Source organism: Drosophila rhopaloa, unplaced genomic scaffold (assembly GCF_018152115.1).
Source record: "Drosophila rhopaloa isolate 14029-0021.01 unplaced genomic scaffold, ASM1815211v1 contig_47, whole genome shotgun sequence".
NCBI lineage: Eukaryota > Metazoa > Arthropoda > Insecta > Diptera > Drosophilidae > Drosophila > Drosophila rhopaloa.
In genome coordinates, this window is record NW_025335142.1 from 2,494,967 (window position 1) to 2,513,695 (window position 18,729).

An 18,729-nucleotide genomic window follows, 5' to 3' on the forward strand; every position below is an offset into this window, starting at 1 on the left:
GGACTCAATAACAGAAAAGCGGACTCATCCTGGATATATGAAGTCTTTATAACTTCTAATTCCCAGCAAACTTAGACGTTCGTCCCCAATCCAACGTGTTAAGCTAGGTTTCTTATTTAAGACGAATGAAAGGTCCAAGGTTTCATAAATGTGTCTTTTGAATGCTCATGGTTATGGATGTTTCAATGGCTCCACCGCCGAATGGGTTCGAAATCAGAATAAGAGGCCTTTTTCCGGATTGTTTTAAATGGGGCGAAGCCAAAAAATTAGTGTTGATTCAGGCACATTATAATATTGGGAGGAGTTGAAAAGATTACCCCAAAGAAAACTCGTTCATGTGGTTATGTCCATTAAACCTTTTACACCAGGAAGACCATATAAGCCGTAGTCTCGGTATGATTAATTTACACTTGAGTAGTAAGAGATCTACTATTGAATTGGATTCTCGAAATTCTCCTTATTTTCCAAAACCATTAGAACGCGAACCGTCCAACGTCCAAAACAAAATTCGATTTGAGGCCATTGGGGCAAAGAAATCCTAATCCAACAAGTCAACCAGAGTCGAAAGGACTGCCCAGATTGGCAAATAATATGAAATTTCGCTGAAAACAGTTATTAATGCAGGTTACACTGAAATTACTATATGTTTTAATTTCATAAGGGATTGATTAATAGATACTCTCGTAAGGTTGTCCATTCCATTCCCATAATAGCTCTTTACATTGCACATTGTAGTCTTAATTGATATCAACTAATTTTTTAGAAAAATCACTCTTAATCTGTCGACTTCTCTTTATTGACGCATCGCCTTAACAATTCCAACTAAAAATTTCCAATCAACACAGACATCAGCCACGATCCGCTTAGGCAAACAGACGCAGTTCGTCGCGGGCCTCGATGCACTTGGGTGGCGATGGCGTCTCGAATTCGCCCAGCTCGGCGTCGTAGTAAAGGGCCGCGCGGTACGGACGCAGCTCCCATGGCACCTGCTGCTCCATGGTGGTCAGCGTGACGCCCAGATCCTCCAGCGTGGGCACTCCAGTCAGAACCTTATCGGTGACAGCCTCGCGCTCGATGCGAGCAGGGTGCAGACCGCCGATCGGGGTGCCTGGGCAGATCCAGCTGTTCAGCTTGGCCTTCAGCAGGAAGGAGGGGTCCCAGCGCATGTCGTAGCGCATGTAGCCCCAGCGCTTCTGGTCCTTGCGCATCAGGCGGTGGAACCAGTCGACCAGTTCGCTCAGCTGGTAGCGCTTGGGTCTGAAAAGGTTAACAGAGATTAGGGATACAGTTTCTTCACAATGGTTAACGATAATAATAATAAGTTATATTATAGAATTGGGCTATTGTAAATAATAAAAACAAAAAATAAAACTCAATTATTACAAATTAATTCATAAAAAGAAACTAAAAATCGTGAATCTATTACTATTTTTTGCAAGAACCCTGTTTTGTGGTCAATTTTAGGATTTTGGAATTAAAATGTACGAAAGAAATACGATTTTACCAATTAAATAGTTTAAATAACTGTGTATTTAATGGTAATTAAATAATAAGTTACTCCATTAGAGGGTGACTTACCCAACGGCCTGGTAGACGCGACCGGCGGAGTCCGGATCCTTGGCGGCGTTGATGATGGCCTGGGCCACGTCCGAAACGAAAACGGGCTGCTTCACTGTCTTCTCGCCCTTGTGCCACAGCGGCATCGAGCGAAACTGACGGCGCCAGATGTGGGCGTAGTAGCGCAAGAAGCGATCCTCGGCGCCGTAGATATCCGCGGGACGGATGATCGTGGCGTTGGGGAAGGCGTCGCGCACGCGCAGCTCACCCTCGTACTTGCTCTTCAGCCACTCACTGCCGCCCTTGACGAACAGATCCTTGGGATTGGCCTCCACGTTCAAGGAGGACAGGTGGATGAAGCGCTCTACTCCGGCCTCTCGGGAAATCCTGAATAAATAGACAAAAATAGATTAATATGAGCTTACAAGACTGTTATTCATAACAGGTTTTATTTCTTACAATTTAAGTTCTAGCCAGCGATTTATCTAAAAACTCTATTGATTTAAAACTTTATAAAAATAAAAAGTGTTTTTCTAAGGACACCGCCTTAATAATTGATTATAAATGTATTCATTAAAACGAAATAAAAACATTCCTGTAGGTTTGACCACATTTATAAAAATTAATTTAAGCTCCATATTAACTTGATATTAACTTTTATGTTTTTAATTAGAATTATGTTAGTAATTGTTCGCCAAGGGACCATTAATCTTGGAGTTATGACATTAACATATTTTCATGTGCTCTATATATTAATAAACATATACATATCGAGCGTTTAGATCTGATCTTATTGCGATCAGAATGACTAAAACCGTGTACGGTATACATTTGAAAAATACATACAATTGTTAATTACAAATTAGTATATGATTGCTTCATACGATTTTAGGAGTAATCCATATTACAGAGACAATTCGCTATTCCATACATCTCTTAAAATTTACGATAGGTTTATTTTATGATACTCACCTGGCAATTCTTTCAGCTCCATTGACATGGACATCCTTGAACTTGAAGTTCTTAGTCTCGAAGTCCCTGCCCACCAGATTAATGACCACGTTCGAGTGCTTGACAGCTTCGCGAATGGAGGCGGGATCGTCCAGGTTGTAGAAGTGGAACAGCACCTGGCCGAGATCGCCGGTGACCTTTAGGCGGATCACATCGGAGTCGTCGCCGCGATAGGGTAGGATCATCTGGCTGCCGGATTTGCCCAGCTTGTTGCACACATAGCGACCCACGAATCCGGTGGCTCCGAAAACCGTGGCCACAATCCCATTGAAACTGCTTCGTCCGCCAGTTCCTCGCTTCATGGCAGCCGGATTTGTGGTCTTCAGCGGACGCGGACCATCCTCCGGCGGAGCAGCGGCGGCGGCATATCCACGCAGGCACAAAACTCCCACCACGCCACTGCCATGGTGCTCTGAATATCCGGAATCGAACCGAAAATGAAACAAAAATTAGCCACAACATTGGTGGTAGAACTCATATTACATAATTTGTTTGCCAGGATGTTTTTGCCCGCAGGCGACGCTACTCACTGGCCAGCTGGAGATTACGGGTTAGTACTATGGCGGCCATTTCCTACCGGCGCACTGAACCAACTCGATTGGGTAAATTAAACGCTTAAAATCCTATTTTATTTCTTGCAGTTTTGCTCCAAGCCAGTGTGACCGCGTCTCATCCATTAAAACATACCGTAGCATGGTAACACTTTGGCTTTCAAAAATATACTAGAACAACTCATGATAAAGTACAAGCATACCACAGAAAAGCGGCTCGTATGTCAAATGTAGAATAAAACGGGCTGCCATACTTTGGAAAAAGATCAGATTTGAAAAATAACGAGCTTTTAATATTTATGTTCGTTATCAAAAATGTGGTTAAAAATTAAACATTTATTACGATTAAGAAATAAAATTTCAGTTTTTATTATTAATTATTTCATATACAATTTTGTATTTATTATTAATCATTTCAAGTACCATATTTTAATTTAGCAAACAATGTTAATTGTTATGTTAATTTAAAGTTTAACCTTAATAAATAAGTTTATAATAATGCAAATTAAGTAAAATTGGTCTGATTACATTATTTAAGCACATACATACATAATTTTCAAATAAATATTCTTACATAAAACTTGTTTTACAAATAATTTATATATTTATTTTGATAAAGAAAAGTTAACAAACTTTAAAACAACTTACAGGTTCTTAATTTGTATTTTAACGACCTTGTCATGGTTATCTTATTTAATAACACGCTATGCTGATATCATAGTGGACAAATAAACTCACTCGGCTCTTAATTTATAAATATTCTTGGGCAAATAAGACGTAAGCTTACCGTGTCCCACTTGAAATGGAACTGCCTTGACAGCCAGTCAAACCGCCGACTTTTTATCTAATGTGCGTGGTTTAATTGCAATTTGCAGGCCGCAGATCGCTTAATTCGGCACGGCTTGTGGACAACGAATTTAGTTAGTTGTCTTCGAGCTGCAAACCCGAGAGCATCGTACTATCAGAGTGCTATCTATTCAAAATCTACCAACCAAGGATTAATTACCCTCCTATCAACTCCGATAAGCATTTGAATAAAAGTGAGCTTGTGGTAAAATTATTGATATGGATACACATTGTTGAGGTCACAAATAACACTACTTCTAGCGAATTGACGTCGTCGTATGTACATAACAGTATTGGTATTTAGAACCGGGTTTATTTCCTTTGTCTGAGCATTCAGTTTTGAATAGGTTTATTTTTATAATGCAGAATTTTTTATTTGTAATTGGGAACATGGACTTAAAAACATAAATATGTATATGTATGTACATACATATATAATACCTTTTTTATCATTAATGTGAAATTAATTTTTTAATCTTTTCCCGAAAAGTCGCTTAGAATTATGCTCTTAAGAAATTTAAAAATACATTATGTGTATAAATGTTTACAGATTTGTATACGCAAAATATTTTCGTCTGGATATTCTTTTTATTGAATCACCCTATTTGTAGGTTTCATTTGTTTGTTTGATAAGCTAAATCAGTGCGTTTGATAATTGCGGATTTAATTTCGCAGTGATGTAAAAACATACAAACAAATGTATGTACATATATACATGTTTATACATACATATGTAAGTATCATAAACTTGCCCAGATAACATCAATGTATACACATACATACACACACTTGATCAGACGTGCACATACAAGCTCTCTCGCGAAAACACAAGCCTACCTGTTTTTTTTGTTCTTTACCTAAATTTCTCTTATTGCTCTCTATCAGCTGATATTTTTCAACCTCACGCACTTTTCACCCACACAATTGCTATCGCTATTGCTTTCTCCCTCTAGCTCTCTCCCTCACGTTATCTTTTCCCCCTTCACCCACCAATAAAAACACATACACGTGCAATTTTACGCTCACTTTCAATTCGCGGGCATTCCGTTTTTGTTTTGCCGGCTGTGGTCATTGCTTTTGTTGCTAACCATCTCTCTTTGTCTTTTATACCGTTACAATGGGTATTATGGTTTTGATACATCTCTGCATTTGATAACATTGCTGGGGGCAGTTAGATTCAAGAACATACCCTTTCAAAAAACATTAAAAATTATTTTTAAAAATGCTTAGATTTGACATATTAACATTAGCAATGAAAGTCAATCTTTGTTTTTTGCTGTATTATACCATTTGAAACTAATTTCTGTGAAATTGGAAGTAATAAAGCAAAATTAACTTTCTTGCTGTAATAATAGGTTGCTTTCAAGTAATAGTTTTATAAGAACAATAATTTTGATTGATGTATCTTAGTAATAAAACAATAGTTTTAAAAATCTGTCTATCAGTTTTGCAAGTAAAACTTAACTTAACAATTTAAAAATAAAAAAAAATAAAAAAGAAAGTTTTAACTATCAAAAAGTTTTTTAAATATCATCCGAGCTATGTTTTTCCATTTTTAAATACACTTATAACATTAACGGGAAGTGTACAAAGTAGTCGGCTTGCCAAATTCACCTGGCCTTTCCGTCGTTCCTCAAATTAGTGTGCTATATATTTTGCGTCGGCTTTGGCGATCATTCGTTTTTGAGCCGCGCTGCAGTAAACAACGCTCGATAATTCGCTCCCGAAATTCCGCGCGTGTGCTCGAAATAGTTTAAATCGTGTGCGTGCGTGTGTGTGAATATAATAATAATAAAATAGGAAAAGCTAATTTTCACAAGCAATTTACAGTAAAGCTTCTATAAATAGCCAACGTACGAGGAACGCACGCATTTTTCCGGTTATCACAGGCCAAACGACGGTAAATGTCCAGTTCTTTGCCAAAATCCCAATTTTAGACTAACGGGTCTAGACTGATAAGAAGTTTTTGGCCTTGTGTGACTATTATTTGGATGCGTATCTGGGGACAGGAATCGAAAACACACCTTAATGCCGCAGTTTTAGATATGTGTAGCTATATATTGACATATATACATAGATGACTGATTCGTTAGCAGCCTGACTGTGAATCCATTTAGCAAGTGATTATTAAGACGCCTCGCGCCCCTTGGCACCGATGTGAAAAAATATTATCCCAAAAAATTATTAAAGCTAAAATAACACCATCTGCGGGGTATAAAAATAAATTTGATCGAAAACAACGCTAATTAAAGGTTATATCTGTCTACGATCCAATCGTCTCGGGGCTGAGATTGAGCTTAAAACAAATTCTCACTCTAAGCTAATTCAATGCAAATTGATCCGGGCCTTGGCTCAAGTACTGAAGAACTCAGCCGTGTTCCCAACGCGTTATTATAAACAATTACCCATCCGTTAGTCGTTGAAAATATAAGCAAACAGAATTGGTCACAATAATAGTGGTTGCCTTTCAAAAGGCGTTTATAAAAGATTACTAACTTTATCATAATTAAATTAAAAGACTAAAAATATCAAAGGGTCACTAAAGAGGACTATAAAAATAGCTAAATGTTATGTTTTTGGGAAGTTCTTTTTATAATTTTTGATTACCAAAAAATGTACTTATTTTTAATTTAATAACAAAGCTACTTAGTTTTTTTTATAAAAGTTTTTTAAGCATTCGTAATTTCTAAAAAATAAATCCCATTATAGTTTTATATATAACATCTGTCGACCGCATCTGTATGTTTATATTTTATTAAATTTTTTTGCAAAGGCGAGTCATTAAGTGTAATTGAAGTGGGTCTTTAGTAATCAGCATTAATATCAATTTGAGTATTATTTTAATGGGTTTATATATCATCAAAAAATCTCACATATTCCACTTGATCACGTTTCTGATGAGGATGCAGGGAAAGTGCTTGGCCAGGCGCCTCATTCATGGATTTGTAGGCGCAGATCTCACGTAGATCGTGGTACATAAAACTGTAATTAAAATATTTACACTTCTTTGTTTATTTTAATGGAAATATTTCATTGAATTGTGCGCCTCAGCCTACAATATGTACAGGTGGTCAGGGCTGTGCAGTCCTCTCTACAAATATATAAAGAAAAGAAATTGCAGAAACGTATTGAATTTCATTATTTTGATTAAGACAGACAGAAGTCAGACGAAAGTACGTTTATTACAGAAACACAACTGTATTAAAAATGAAAGATAATTCAACCCATGCACGAAACTTATTTATTATTTATTGATATTTTTGTCAACAGTATTGATTTCTGTTAAAAATAATTCTTTCATAGCCAAGATGTCGTGTTTGTTATTTTAAAATACTTGAGGTACAAATACAAGTTTGGATTTAGTTAAGTCTTAGCTTTCTTCATAAGTTATGATGCTAATACGAATATGGTATTAAATTTGCTTCTTATTTCATAATGATAAATTCTTGGAGAATCAAAAAACACTCCCCTATTAGTGTAGAAATTTTCCTATCTAACCTAGCAACATTTGCGCGTAGCAACATGTTTTCTTATCAACATTCCCCATCGAATCCCCCGTTTAGCGATGGTATTTTAACCCACCTCATGCCGAGTTGTTTTCGATATTGTTTTCAAAATCGGTCTTATCAGTAGACCTGTCCAATTTCCATTTAATCACATGAAAGTGAGATAGCGCTAGATGGTTAGACAACTATCTCTGTCTGCTTATCAGGTGTCTGCATTTGGCGCGTTTGAAAAGTGTTCAAATATGCCTATAGCCTATAGCTAATTGCCAGCGACAACAAAGTAATAAAATATTGGCATCACACTTTGTCTATGGCCCAGTGATAGACAATAACAATATTTGTAGAATTTAAAAATATATCGAGCTTACTATCTGTTCCCCTTGCCAATTAGAAATTCCAAAGGCATCGGCGACCTTGTCATTGTGTCTCAAATGGTCAAAAATATAAACTGGTGCTGCGGTTGCTGGCTTTAAAAACAGGCCAGGGACCAGCATAGGAAGTATTTTTTAATTCAATTTTAAAAATCTACGCAAAAATCGAAGTACAAATGGTTTTTGTTGCCAAGTTTAATTTGTATGCAGGCAATGGCCCAAAACGAAAAAATCAAACAAACCAACAAACAGAATTAATGCACCTGATGGCAAATCAAAACAAGTGTTATTGGTCCCGAATTTTATTGCAAGCTTTGCTTTTCAATTGATGAAGTGAGTTGTAGCATTGATCTAATTGACAATCCATTTGTCAACTTTTGGCGCAGATTTACGATCTGGGTTTTACTGCAAGCCCACAATGATCGGACTCCGAGGATAATAAAATATTTTGGAAGACCATAAAGATTAAAGACAACTCGAGAAAAGTGTAAATACTTAACGAATTTTTGGACAGATATAGCATTTTTTTTATAAATTAAGTTGAATTTAAAATTTCTATTACCTTATTTTTAAAAAAACAAGAAAATAAATTAGTGAATTACTAACTTCCTAATTTTATTTCAACAAATTGTCAGTAATAAAAACTTTATAATTATTATTTTTATTATTTTTTGTTGAAAAAAAATCAACATTTATGCAGAATAGTTTTTCCTTTTAAGATAAAACGAATTCTGGTTACATTTTGTACTTAAGGTAACCAGAAAAAAAAAGGTTTCAACTACACAGATTGTTAAGCTCATTTTCGTTTTTAGGCCTAATGAGACATATTTATTTTGAGTGGACTTATAGAGCCTACAGTCCAAGTCTTAACAGCCGCATGCCATCCATATCACACCATTTTTTATCTGAAGGATCACTTTGTTATCTTCTTTATCCCCTAGCAACAACAGCAACAATAGGCGAACAAAGGTTTCCCATGTCTCAGTATCTGTATCTGTATCTCCGCTTATCTTTTGTTATCTCGTGTTCGAGCCTCTGTTCCACTACCTCCTACCTCCCACCTCCCACCGCCCTCGTCCAATTTCCAATGAAAATGAAATCAAATTGAGGAAATGAACATTTAGCGGCTGTGGCAAGTGGAACAACTGGGAGATAGATACAGTATGTAGCCGTCCCCAAATATATATGTATCTATGGGGAGTATCTAAATTGTTTGTTGCTACCTGTCCAGCATTATCTTGCTAATTGTTATTTCTACAATGTCTCTGCTGGAACTATGGGAAACATTTGATTGTTTGTTAGGGTGCACAATCTAGTTCCCCCGAGGCGCCATTTAGCGCTTTTGTACTTACCTTTTAATTACATGCCTAATATATGGGGGTACTAAAACAATAGATTATATCATTTGATCGATTCCAATTATTTGCAATTGCACGTGTGACAATTTGGAATGCAATTGGCTCATTTAGGAGTCAACGCCGTGCAGGGGAGGTTGCATCATTAAAAAAAATAGAATGCTGGCTGATAATGTTCATTTGCGTATTACACTTATTAAGCATTCCAAATGTAAGCGACAGATATAAATCAGGAATTGCTATATGAGATTGGATGGAATTTAATGCTGTTGAGAACGTAAATAACTTAAGCTGATATTTATTGGAAGACAGTGATCTCATATAATACCCACTGATTTAGTCATATTTTTAATTTTGTTCTTGATTTTAATTATTTCCTTCTTGATCAACATTAACATTTTTAACTTTGTAGTAAATTCTACCAATCATTAACAATGAGTTGATCCTTGAAAAGTTTTAATATCCATTTGGATTTTCCGAAAAGACCATTAAAGCGCGACATGTACCCCAATAATTACTTTACTAGGGGGCATTTAACCATTACAAATGACCAACCGAATAGGGTCCAACCTTGGGGTTACATTACGACAAACAAAAACGGGGGAGGCGGCCAACAAACAATCAGTAGCCATATATTGACGATCACGTAAAGTTACGTCAATGTCGGAGGCGATCGATTCGATGAGATACGCTGAGGTAGCCACAGGTAAAACGGGCCCATTTAGCATCTTCATTTGCATGCAACCCAGGAGGAGCTCATACTCAGGCCCAGGCCCACATGATGATGATCATGATGGTGATTTGCATACGAGGTTGGCATGGGCTGAACCCTTAATATGGCAGGTTCAGCTCGGTTCAGTGCAGTATCGCTCCAAATCGGTTCAGTTCGTTTAACCCGTTTAGGACACTTGAACTTGACACAGTTCGAATAAGGTGTACCAATAAAAAGTCTTTAAATAGAGGTTCTATACTTTGACAAATTTTACGGGATATTTACTACATTTAAAAATGTTCTACCAATAAGTGATAATTTGGGGTTCATCCCTTTTAGTCTCAAAGAAAGTTATAAATGAAACATTTTTTCAATTTCAGCAAGTTATTTATACAAAAGGTTAACATTAAATACCATTCAAATAATAAAAGATCAATTTATTTATGATCTGAAATAAAAACTATAATTTCTGTAACTACTCTTCGATTTACAAAACTATTCAAGCAATAAATTAAGTCAAGTAGGTGAAATCTCCGACCGTCATTTCCGAAATTATCAAATATTTAACGATCAACCCTTTTTTCTTCCAACAGATAATGCCGGTAAAGGAGATACTCCAGCGGTGCAGGCCGATCCCCCTGTACACTGTGCTGGTGCTATCGATCTGCTACTTCGTGCTCCAGCTGATCCTCAGCCACTTGACGCACGGACTCACTCTACTGATGGCATCCCATCACATGTTGTGCAACATTTTTGCACTCGGCGGCTGCGTTATCACGATTAAGGTAAGTGGAGCAACCAGTTTGAACACTGAAAGATATGTCGTTGATATTAATTTGTTAAATAAAAAAAAATGTAAAGTCCTAGGAAAGCAATATATAATATTATATTTATTGAACTTTTTAACTAACATTTTGAATGTTTTCGCGAAGCGTAGTAGCATTTCGATTCAAAACAAATATCTTCAACAGTAAATATTTTCTGTGATTGTTTTTAAAAAATAATTGTGTTGTTTGACTAGTCTGGCTTATTTTGCTTGCCGGCTTTACATTTTTTTGGCCAGGAAATGACGCGTGCTGGTGCAAAGTCGAAACAGATGCTGGTGCATTGAACTTTTATTGTGGACAACAAAAAATGTATTGATCGCATTCCAAACACAATTTTTTATTTGGCGGAAAACTGGTTTTGTTTGGACTTTGTTTCGATAATTTACGAACATTTTTTGAAATTTTTTGGTAGGGAGTGGTTTTTTGGTTTTAATTTAGGCTTATCGGTCAATTTAGTCACCCTTTTCGTTGGCCTTATCAGCATTTAGCTGTGTAATTGCCCACTCAAGTGTAATGCCTCTGTCTACACAGCTGGTGACATGAAATCAGGTTGATTACACGGAGATATCGGACAGACTGCAGTCACACTCACTTTGCCTTAGTTTTTTTGTTAAGATACGTCGAAATAGAGCACTTCTATTATGGTGATCGTTAGGTGGAGAGCTAAAATGGCAATAGATATGAGATCTGGATAGTTGGGGATTGTTAAGATTGCAGTAAAGGTGTTATTCTGTAAGGAATTACAATTTAATTGCTAATTCAATTAGAGCTTTTATTATTTTTAGTAAACAAGTTTGGTTTCAAAAGAAACCATTATAAAATGTCATATTTTTTGCATTTTAACACAAATCTAATTGCTTATTTATTACAATTTAAAAAACATTTTTTAAATCCTTTTCTTCTTTTAATACTTTTTGTTTTTTTTCCAAAACCGTTTATTCCGCCTGTTTTTGTTTTGTAAAAAAGTATTTGTAACTTCAAAACTTTATTATTAATATTACAATCTAAACAAACGATATATAATCAATAAAATGCCGTGACATCGCTTCAAATCTCTTTCTTCATTTCTATTTGCCACGAATTGATTTAAATTCAAGGTGAATACTTCCAAAGGCAAAGTGTCCAACTACAAATTTATGGAGCAGCCAAAGCTAATATTTTGTTATTGAATGGATGCAAAAATCGTTGCCGCCATGGGAAAGCGTGCCAAGCACGTTTCGCAAAAGACAAAGACGAGGCCCAAAACGGCAGAAACCAAACAAGACTTGGCCAAAAATCGCGGAGTGACAGACCAGAAATCGAAAGCTTCCCAACAGTTGACGGCGTTGTAGGTGTGGACAGTGGTGTGGGCCGATTCCGAGCTTATATAATGGGGCAGACGGACGATCACCAGAGCGTTTAAATAGCTGCCAGCCATTGTAGATGGGCCAATGCCAATTGTTATGATTTGGCTTAGAAAGCATGACGATGATTGAACTTCTCTATTTGATTCTATTTCCATTCGGCATTTTTGGACAACATTGTAAAAAATGGTACAAAAGCAATTAACGTTGTCTATTCAACACAGGCATTATTAGATCAATTATAAAAAATACAAAGGGAATTTTTTAAATTACTTCAAACCATAAATCACAGAAGAATTTGTTTTATAAGAATGCAATATACGTTAATTAAACTTGTTCGAAATTGTGACCTTATAATTACTTTTTATTGAAAATAAACTTTAAGGCATGATGTGTTGCCTAATTTATATTGAGATTAAAAACTGTTCTTTTTTAATTTAAAGTGTTTTCGGAAATTTTATAAAGTGCTGTATTTTCATTTATAATACTGCAAAGTAAAGTGTATAATTTTTAAAATTACATTTTTTAACCGATCATTCTTTTTGTAATCTTGCAGCATAGTAAACAAAAACCGGAGTCTCAAAATCCGCCTCTTATTCAGACCAAGGTCAATGGCAATGGAGCGGGGGTGGTTGTCAACCTGGCCGAAACGGATGCACAAAACCAGGCTAGACGGGAGCAGAAGCTACGAAATACCTTCGGTTGGGCCAGGATCGATATATTGACCATGCTGATTGTGTTCATTATCCTGGCGTCGTTATCCTTTTCGTTGGTTGTGGAGGCTCTGCAAACTCTAGTCCACATTGACCACCAGGATACGATGCATCTCCCGATACCCGTGATGATGCTCGGTTTTGTGGGACTAATCCTGAATGGACTTACATATCTGCTGATTGGAGGATACACGTTGCATCAGGGAAGCTTTCTGCACTTGACACCTGGAGGAAATGTTGTACTTGACAGACCCATGTCCAGCAATTTGGATCTATCTCTCACCCCAATGCAAAAGCAACTCAGTAAATCCCGGAATGATCGTCAGTTACGCGAGGAATTGGAGGCAGAGGTGGGTAGTGTTTACTTCGCCACCAAACGCCAGGGAGCCGTGGAAATGCTGCGCGATGTGTCGAGTACTATCTTTGTGATTGTTTGTGCCGCAATCGTATATGTGGCCGAGGATGAGCAGCACACAGCCAAGTTTATTGATCCCGTGCTCTCCATTTTCTCCTGTGTACTTCTGGTGACGCTCAGTTACCCTTACAGTAAGTACATACCATAAAAATTATATATGAATATAACATCTTAGAAGTTCCAAAGTATTAAGGTAATGGCCCTATGGCCCTTATCACTAATTATTCACAACAGCTTTTCGGACTAACTAATTTATAGCAAACTAATTTAAGCAGCAGCACAACTTCTCCTTTAATAGTAAAAAAAGAAAATTTTAGACCACTTTTAACAGTTTTTTATTTACAATATTCACAATGAAAACATAGAAATAAAATATAAAATGTTTGTATATCCCTAAATAAGTGACATTATCAAAGAATACAAAAAATTTCAATTAAGGAATCTTGATCTAGTCTAAAATTTTTTCATTCTCTTTTACAGTGAAAGAATCCTGCCTGATCCTACTTCAAACCATTCCGGGTTCCATCGATCTGGAGATCTTTGAGAGAACACTGGTCACTAAATTTCCGGAGATTATCAGTTACCATGATCTGCACATATGGCAGTTGTCCGCCCATCGATACGTGGCCACAATACACATCCAGTTCCAGAATCCCAAACTCTACCTCAAGATCATCGAACAGGTGCGGGCATATTTCCACGATCAAGGAATCGGAGCGGTCACAATTCAACCGGAGTTTTATCCGTCCACCAACAAAAACGCCTCTGCCTCTCTGGAATGCCTGATGCAATGTCAAGCGGCGGAATGCATCGAAAAAGTTTGTTGCCGGGATTCCCGTTCCGATCTCCGTGAGGTTTGTGATACTCCCGGAGGCAGAAAGTCATCTTCTTCAGACAAATGTCAAGACCACGATCATGGCAGGGTTAAATCGAAATCCTGCGCCGAACTGAGTGTAGTGGTTGTTGAGAAACCCAAGGAACTGAATGCAGCACAGCTGTTAAAGGGTCAAGATCAGGAGGTGGCAAAATCTATGCCTAAACTGCAACATACGCCATCGGATACGGAAGCGACCTGTTTGGGTACATCTTCATCGAAGGAAGATACATTCGAATCAAATGACAGTCCACCTCCTCTAACGACTAGCGATTGATTCACCTTAAATAACTATAGTATTGAATCAAGGCTTAACGATTTTAGCTAGCTCTTAAGTAAGTTTACGAATTTGCCATATATCTGTTGGAGCTCCTTTTTTAAACGAGACGCTTTATAGCACTGGTAGGCTAACTTGATCACAACAGCTGAGAATTCAGTATAGACATATATATCTGAACCATTGGACCATTTTCCATATTGTTTTAACTTTAAGATTTTCTTTGTGAACATTTTATGGCACATTTTTCATTCTCAACTACGTTTTATATTCTAGAAACAAAGCTAATTGCATTGAACTAAAATCTCAGGATACAATGATAACTTTTCGAAGGACAGTTTATAACCAGGTGCTGTTTCCTCCGCTCTTTTGTGACAAGAAACGAACTAAATTTTGCCCACCAGTGCAGTTAGTTTACTAAAAATTTGTTTTAAGTTACATTTACTATGTATATGTTGTACTATATAAGTCTTAAATATTGACAACCGAAAGATTACAAAAAATATATCAATTTGACGTGTCATTAGCTGAACAATCTTTTCTTTGAACTATACATACATGGGTATAAAAATATTTGGTTTCCGTGTTTTTCAGATCTGCTTAAGTAGTTTTGAAGCACACAGTCAGTTAACAAGGGTTCCACGGCGGGTATAAGAACATTTAACAGCGTCTGGATATCGAACAGGTCAGTTAGATAAGGCGTAATTAGATACAACATTTGTGAGTCACCAAGGGGCATGACTTGACTACTTGTCCTCCCCTCCGCCCAGCAGGTACTCCAAAGCGAAAAGCCGAATAATCAGTGCCAGGTTGTCCGTCGTCGCATAATCGATCACACTGGCGTTATCATCCGGCGTATGCCAGACACTAGGAAATGGCACCGGAATAAGGTGCAACACCGGCACATTCCGTTTCAGGAAGGGTATGTGATCGTCCTCAATGAAGGAGGATCGCATGGTCTGTGACTGAAAGTAGCGCGTGGGATAGCGGTGGGAAACTCCACTGCTGGCGTAGCGCTCCAGGAGTTCCAACTTGGCCAGTCGAGCCTCAACGGACTGCAGACGCATGTACCAGGATTCCGTGTTCTCGAAGAAGCTGTAGAAAGCGGGATCGGGGGCTCCTAAAAGATCCAGTAGCACCAACATATCTATTCTATCCAGTTTTTTTTCGTTGTGCCACCTTTTGGCCAGATGTCGGGCTCCGTAAATGGAATCCTTGGGTCCCCATTCCTCGAAGGCCTCCTCTCCATCAAAGAATAGGAGCATCAAACTCAGTTTGCTTTTTTTGAGTGGCTTCAGTTGCTCCTGGAGCACCTGGGCCAGGTTAAGGAGCATGGCACAGGGCACTGCAGAATCGGTGGCCCCTAGGAATTCCACACCCGGCATGTACTTGCTATCGTAATGGCAAGCGAGCACTAAAAATCGCTCGGCTTTTGGGTTTAGGGTGGCAATGATGTTGTGAAAATGCAATTTTCCTTTGATGGGAGCTTCATCATGGAAACTGTCCACCTCCACATCCCAGCCCAAATCGCTCAAGGTCTGGCTTATATACCTTCGTACAATAGTATGGTTTCCCGAGCCCACAACTCGGGGTATTAAGATTTTTTCGATGGCCTCTCTTAAATGCAGTTTATCGGAAAGATTGCTGTATTCCAAAAAGCGGGATTCCGAGAGCTCGCTGGGATTGTACGATATCTGTTGAGAGAAAGGAGGGTACTTAAGAGGCAGTTGGTAAGTTGTAACCTAAATTAACCTGAGAGCGCCCCACAAGATTATCTTTCTGCTGCATGGAACTCCTGACCAAGGTGGCTATTAAAGCTGTCTGCACGCACAGCGTCCAAATTCTTGTGGCTCGTTGAAGCATATTGAACCGACTGACTAAAGACTACGTGGCTGAGTATTTTGTTTTGACGAGTGGGAGTGTTCTGCCCCAACAGGTGGTTCCGATCAATAGCGCCAGGTATGCAGAATTCCAAGGACGTGCGTCTGCGGCACGAACTTGCGGCAGACTGCGGCATGTGCTGTGATGTCTCTGGCGGGTCTAGTAGTTTATCATTTTATGAAATTCTTCGGACCAACTTGTGGGGCAAAACACAACAAAACATGGGAGTAACAAAGGGGGATTAAATTGGCTGCCATTATTTATTAATAAACACATAAAAAAAACACTTTTGGTAACTCAGTCTTCGGAGTTATTATATTTAATAAGTTTAGAATTGTCCTATAAGAAATCAACAATTTGTTTTTCTAGAAAACCAACTTAATTTTAAGTTGACCCCCACCAACGAAGTAGTTATGCGCCAGCCCATGCTGTATAAAACAGCTGTTGGAGGTGATACCAACAGGTGGCAACGCTAGGTGTAAGCAGGTGGCAGCTCTATGAAAAGTTCACAGGCGCACTAAATATTTAACTACAGGGAACTTTTAGCAATATGTTTTTCTAAAGGCAACATAATAAACTTAGATACGTGTCAGTAAAAAATATCTTATCTTATTAACCAAGATTATTAAATAGAAAAATTAAAATGAAATAATAAAAAACCAATTTTGTTTTTAACTGGAGTCCCTATTATGAATTTAAATATATGTATGTTAGAGGCAAATTCTGATACCATCTTAATAAAAATTAATGGAATTAAATATACGAAAAATATTACCCTAAATAAACAGGGCCGCAAAACTAAAGTGTAAAGTAAAGCCCACCTCTAACCTTAGGAATATCCCCCAGCTCGAAGCAGGCGCCCAGATTGTAAATCTTTTTGCGGGGCCTTGGCAGAAGTCTCTTGACAGCCTCTATCAGGGAATAATTTCTTAACAGCACACGCATTTTCACTTATTTATGTTTTTTTTAATACAAATTATGCACACAAAACACTTGACAACACGCTTTCCACGCTGTTATCGAAACTTATGCAATGGAAAACGATTACACACGGTTTACAGGCAACTTTCTCCTCCCTCGATGGCATGTAAACATTTGTATATATAGTATGTATGTACAAGAGTTCTTTTCCGACTTATGGTTAATGGAAATGGGGAAAACAGTCCGGGTAGATGAGGATTAGTCCTCTTTGGAGGCCTTGGAGCCGGGTGCCCCGAAGTATGCCCTGTAGATATAAAGTCCCAGAGCAATGTGCAATGATACGACCGCTCCCACGGCTGCTGCTATATTGACTTTTACTTCAGAAATGTCGAGGAATCGATCCAGAACGAAGCCTTTCAGGACGAAGAAGGTCAGCACGGGCAGGAAAACAATGAGCATGCAGTAGAATAGGACTGTCTTGAAAGAGCTATAGTCCTGCGAGTCCTTGGCATCCAAAATAAACAAAGGATTAGCTAGCCGGCATTTGAACTAATGATTTTACTTACGTGGGATTGCTGGCGGGTTTGCTTCGGCGCACCCCCGTTGCCACCGGTGCTCTTCTTAGTTTTGTTAGACATTTTACTATCTGAATTGAACCAGGGTTAATTGAAAAAAGAAATAATTTCTTTTAATTTCGTTTTTTGCTTTGACCTGCCATTCGGTTATCAGAAATATTTGACAAATCACAAATCACATGATAAAATTGTAGTACCGTTTGCACAATGCAAAAATACTAAAATATACCGTAAATATTCGACTATTCGTTTTGTAACATATATCTATTATCGAAATTAATTTGCAATAATTTTTAACTTTCACAAAATTAAAAATACATTATTGTTTGGGTCTTGAAAATTGTTTTTTATTTAAAAACTATTTGATTTATATATTTTTATTTCTTTTAAGTATAAATAAAAAATAAAAAATAAATAAAACGCTAATTGGGTCGTATGGGGTGGAATAAGGCCAGTGGATATTTCTAATTAAAATTGCCAATCAATCATAATATAAAAAAAAAAGTATTAATCTCCACGTCCGACGGTGCAGACGTGTAAAATTATTTGCCCTGAAGACGGTTGCCGAAGTGCAACCGAAATATATTGGAAATAATAAAAAATAAAAATTAAAAACTTTTATTTATAACATTTTTCAATTGTTGACCTCGAGCCGGAAAAACTCAAAAAAATTTAAAAAAAATTGTAGCAATATTGCCAATAAAACGATTTGCTTTAAATCACGCTTGATCCTCCCCTTAGTCAAAAGAAATATGGTTTTCTTCCCTTTTTTTAAATTACTAATGTTAGACAAAAAACTACTGTCATTATTTTAAGAAATGAAAGCAGAAAACCAAAAATCTTGGAATATTATTAAAAATATAAAAAAACTATTCGTATTTATTTTTTACCAGGCAATTGAAAAGTATTTTAAACATATAGTAATTACAATTTTCGTAAAATATTTAAACAGATATCATGATATTTTTCCCAAAATAACATAACATTCAATCAA

The 18,729-nt window shown here is 37.2% G+C and overlaps 4 protein-coding genes across 7 annotated transcripts; 1 reads left to right on the top strand and 3 right to left on the bottom strand.

The window, feature by feature from the left end:
- Window positions 1-774: 774 nt before the first annotated feature.
- On the bottom strand, window positions 775-3,250 carry LOC108041466 (NADH dehydrogenase [ubiquinone] 1 alpha subcomplex subunit 9, mitochondrial). Its single transcript, XM_017119398.2, has 4 exons — window positions 3,099-3,250; window positions 2,530-2,980; window positions 1,579-1,944; window positions 775-1,257 (listed from the first exon to the last, which is right to left on the bottom strand). Exons 1-4 carry the CDS (start codon window positions 3,136-3,138, stop codon window positions 864-866), a joined length of 1,251 nt encoding a protein of 416 aa, XP_016974887.2. The 5' UTR covers window positions 3,139-3,250; the 3' UTR covers window positions 775-863.
- Window positions 3,251-4,075: 825 nt separating this feature from the next.
- On the top strand, window positions 4,076-14,884 carry LOC108041467 (zinc transporter 1). 2 transcript variants are annotated; one of them, XM_017119400.1, is made up of 4 exons: window positions 4,076-4,159; window positions 10,503-10,694; window positions 12,636-13,338; window positions 13,688-14,884. In XM_017119400.1, exons 2-4 carry the CDS (start codon window positions 10,506-10,508, stop codon window positions 14,356-14,358), a joined length of 1,563 nt encoding a protein of 520 aa, XP_016974889.1. In that variant the 5' UTR covers window positions 4,076-4,159; window positions 10,503-10,505; the 3' UTR covers window positions 14,359-14,884. The 2 variants fall into 2 exon arrangements, with proteins under 2 accessions (XP_016974889.1, XP_016974888.1); XM_017119399.2 differs by lacking the exon at window positions 4,076-4,159 and adding an exon at window positions 5,653-5,865.
- On the bottom strand, window positions 14,783-17,184 carry LOC108041468 (glutaminyl-peptide cyclotransferase). Of its 3 annotated transcripts, XM_017119403.1 has the most exons (3): window positions 16,640-16,648; window positions 16,111-16,235; window positions 14,783-16,052 (listed from the first exon to the last, which is right to left on the bottom strand). In XM_017119403.1, exons 2-3 carry the CDS (start codon window positions 16,219-16,221, stop codon window positions 15,105-15,107), a joined length of 1,059 nt encoding a protein of 352 aa, XP_016974892.1. In that variant the 5' UTR covers window positions 16,222-16,235; window positions 16,640-16,648; the 3' UTR covers window positions 14,783-15,104. The 3 variants fall into 3 exon arrangements, with proteins under 3 accessions (XP_016974892.1, XP_016974890.1, XP_016974891.1); XM_017119401.2 differs by lacking the exons at window positions 16,111-16,235; window positions 16,640-16,648 and adding an exon at window positions 17,068-17,184; XM_017119402.2 differs by lacking the exon at window positions 16,640-16,648 and having other exon boundaries at window positions 16,111-16,481.
- Window positions 17,184-17,914, bottom strand: LOC108041470 (vacuolar ATPase assembly integral membrane protein VMA21 homolog). Its single transcript, XM_017119404.2, has 2 exons — window positions 17,727-17,914; window positions 17,184-17,664 (listed from the first exon to the last, which is right to left on the bottom strand). Exons 1-2 carry the CDS (start codon window positions 17,796-17,798, stop codon window positions 17,419-17,421), a joined length of 318 nt encoding a protein of 105 aa, XP_016974893.1. The 5' UTR covers window positions 17,799-17,914; the 3' UTR covers window positions 17,184-17,418.
- Between the last annotated feature and the right edge of the window lie 815 nt (window positions 17,915-18,729).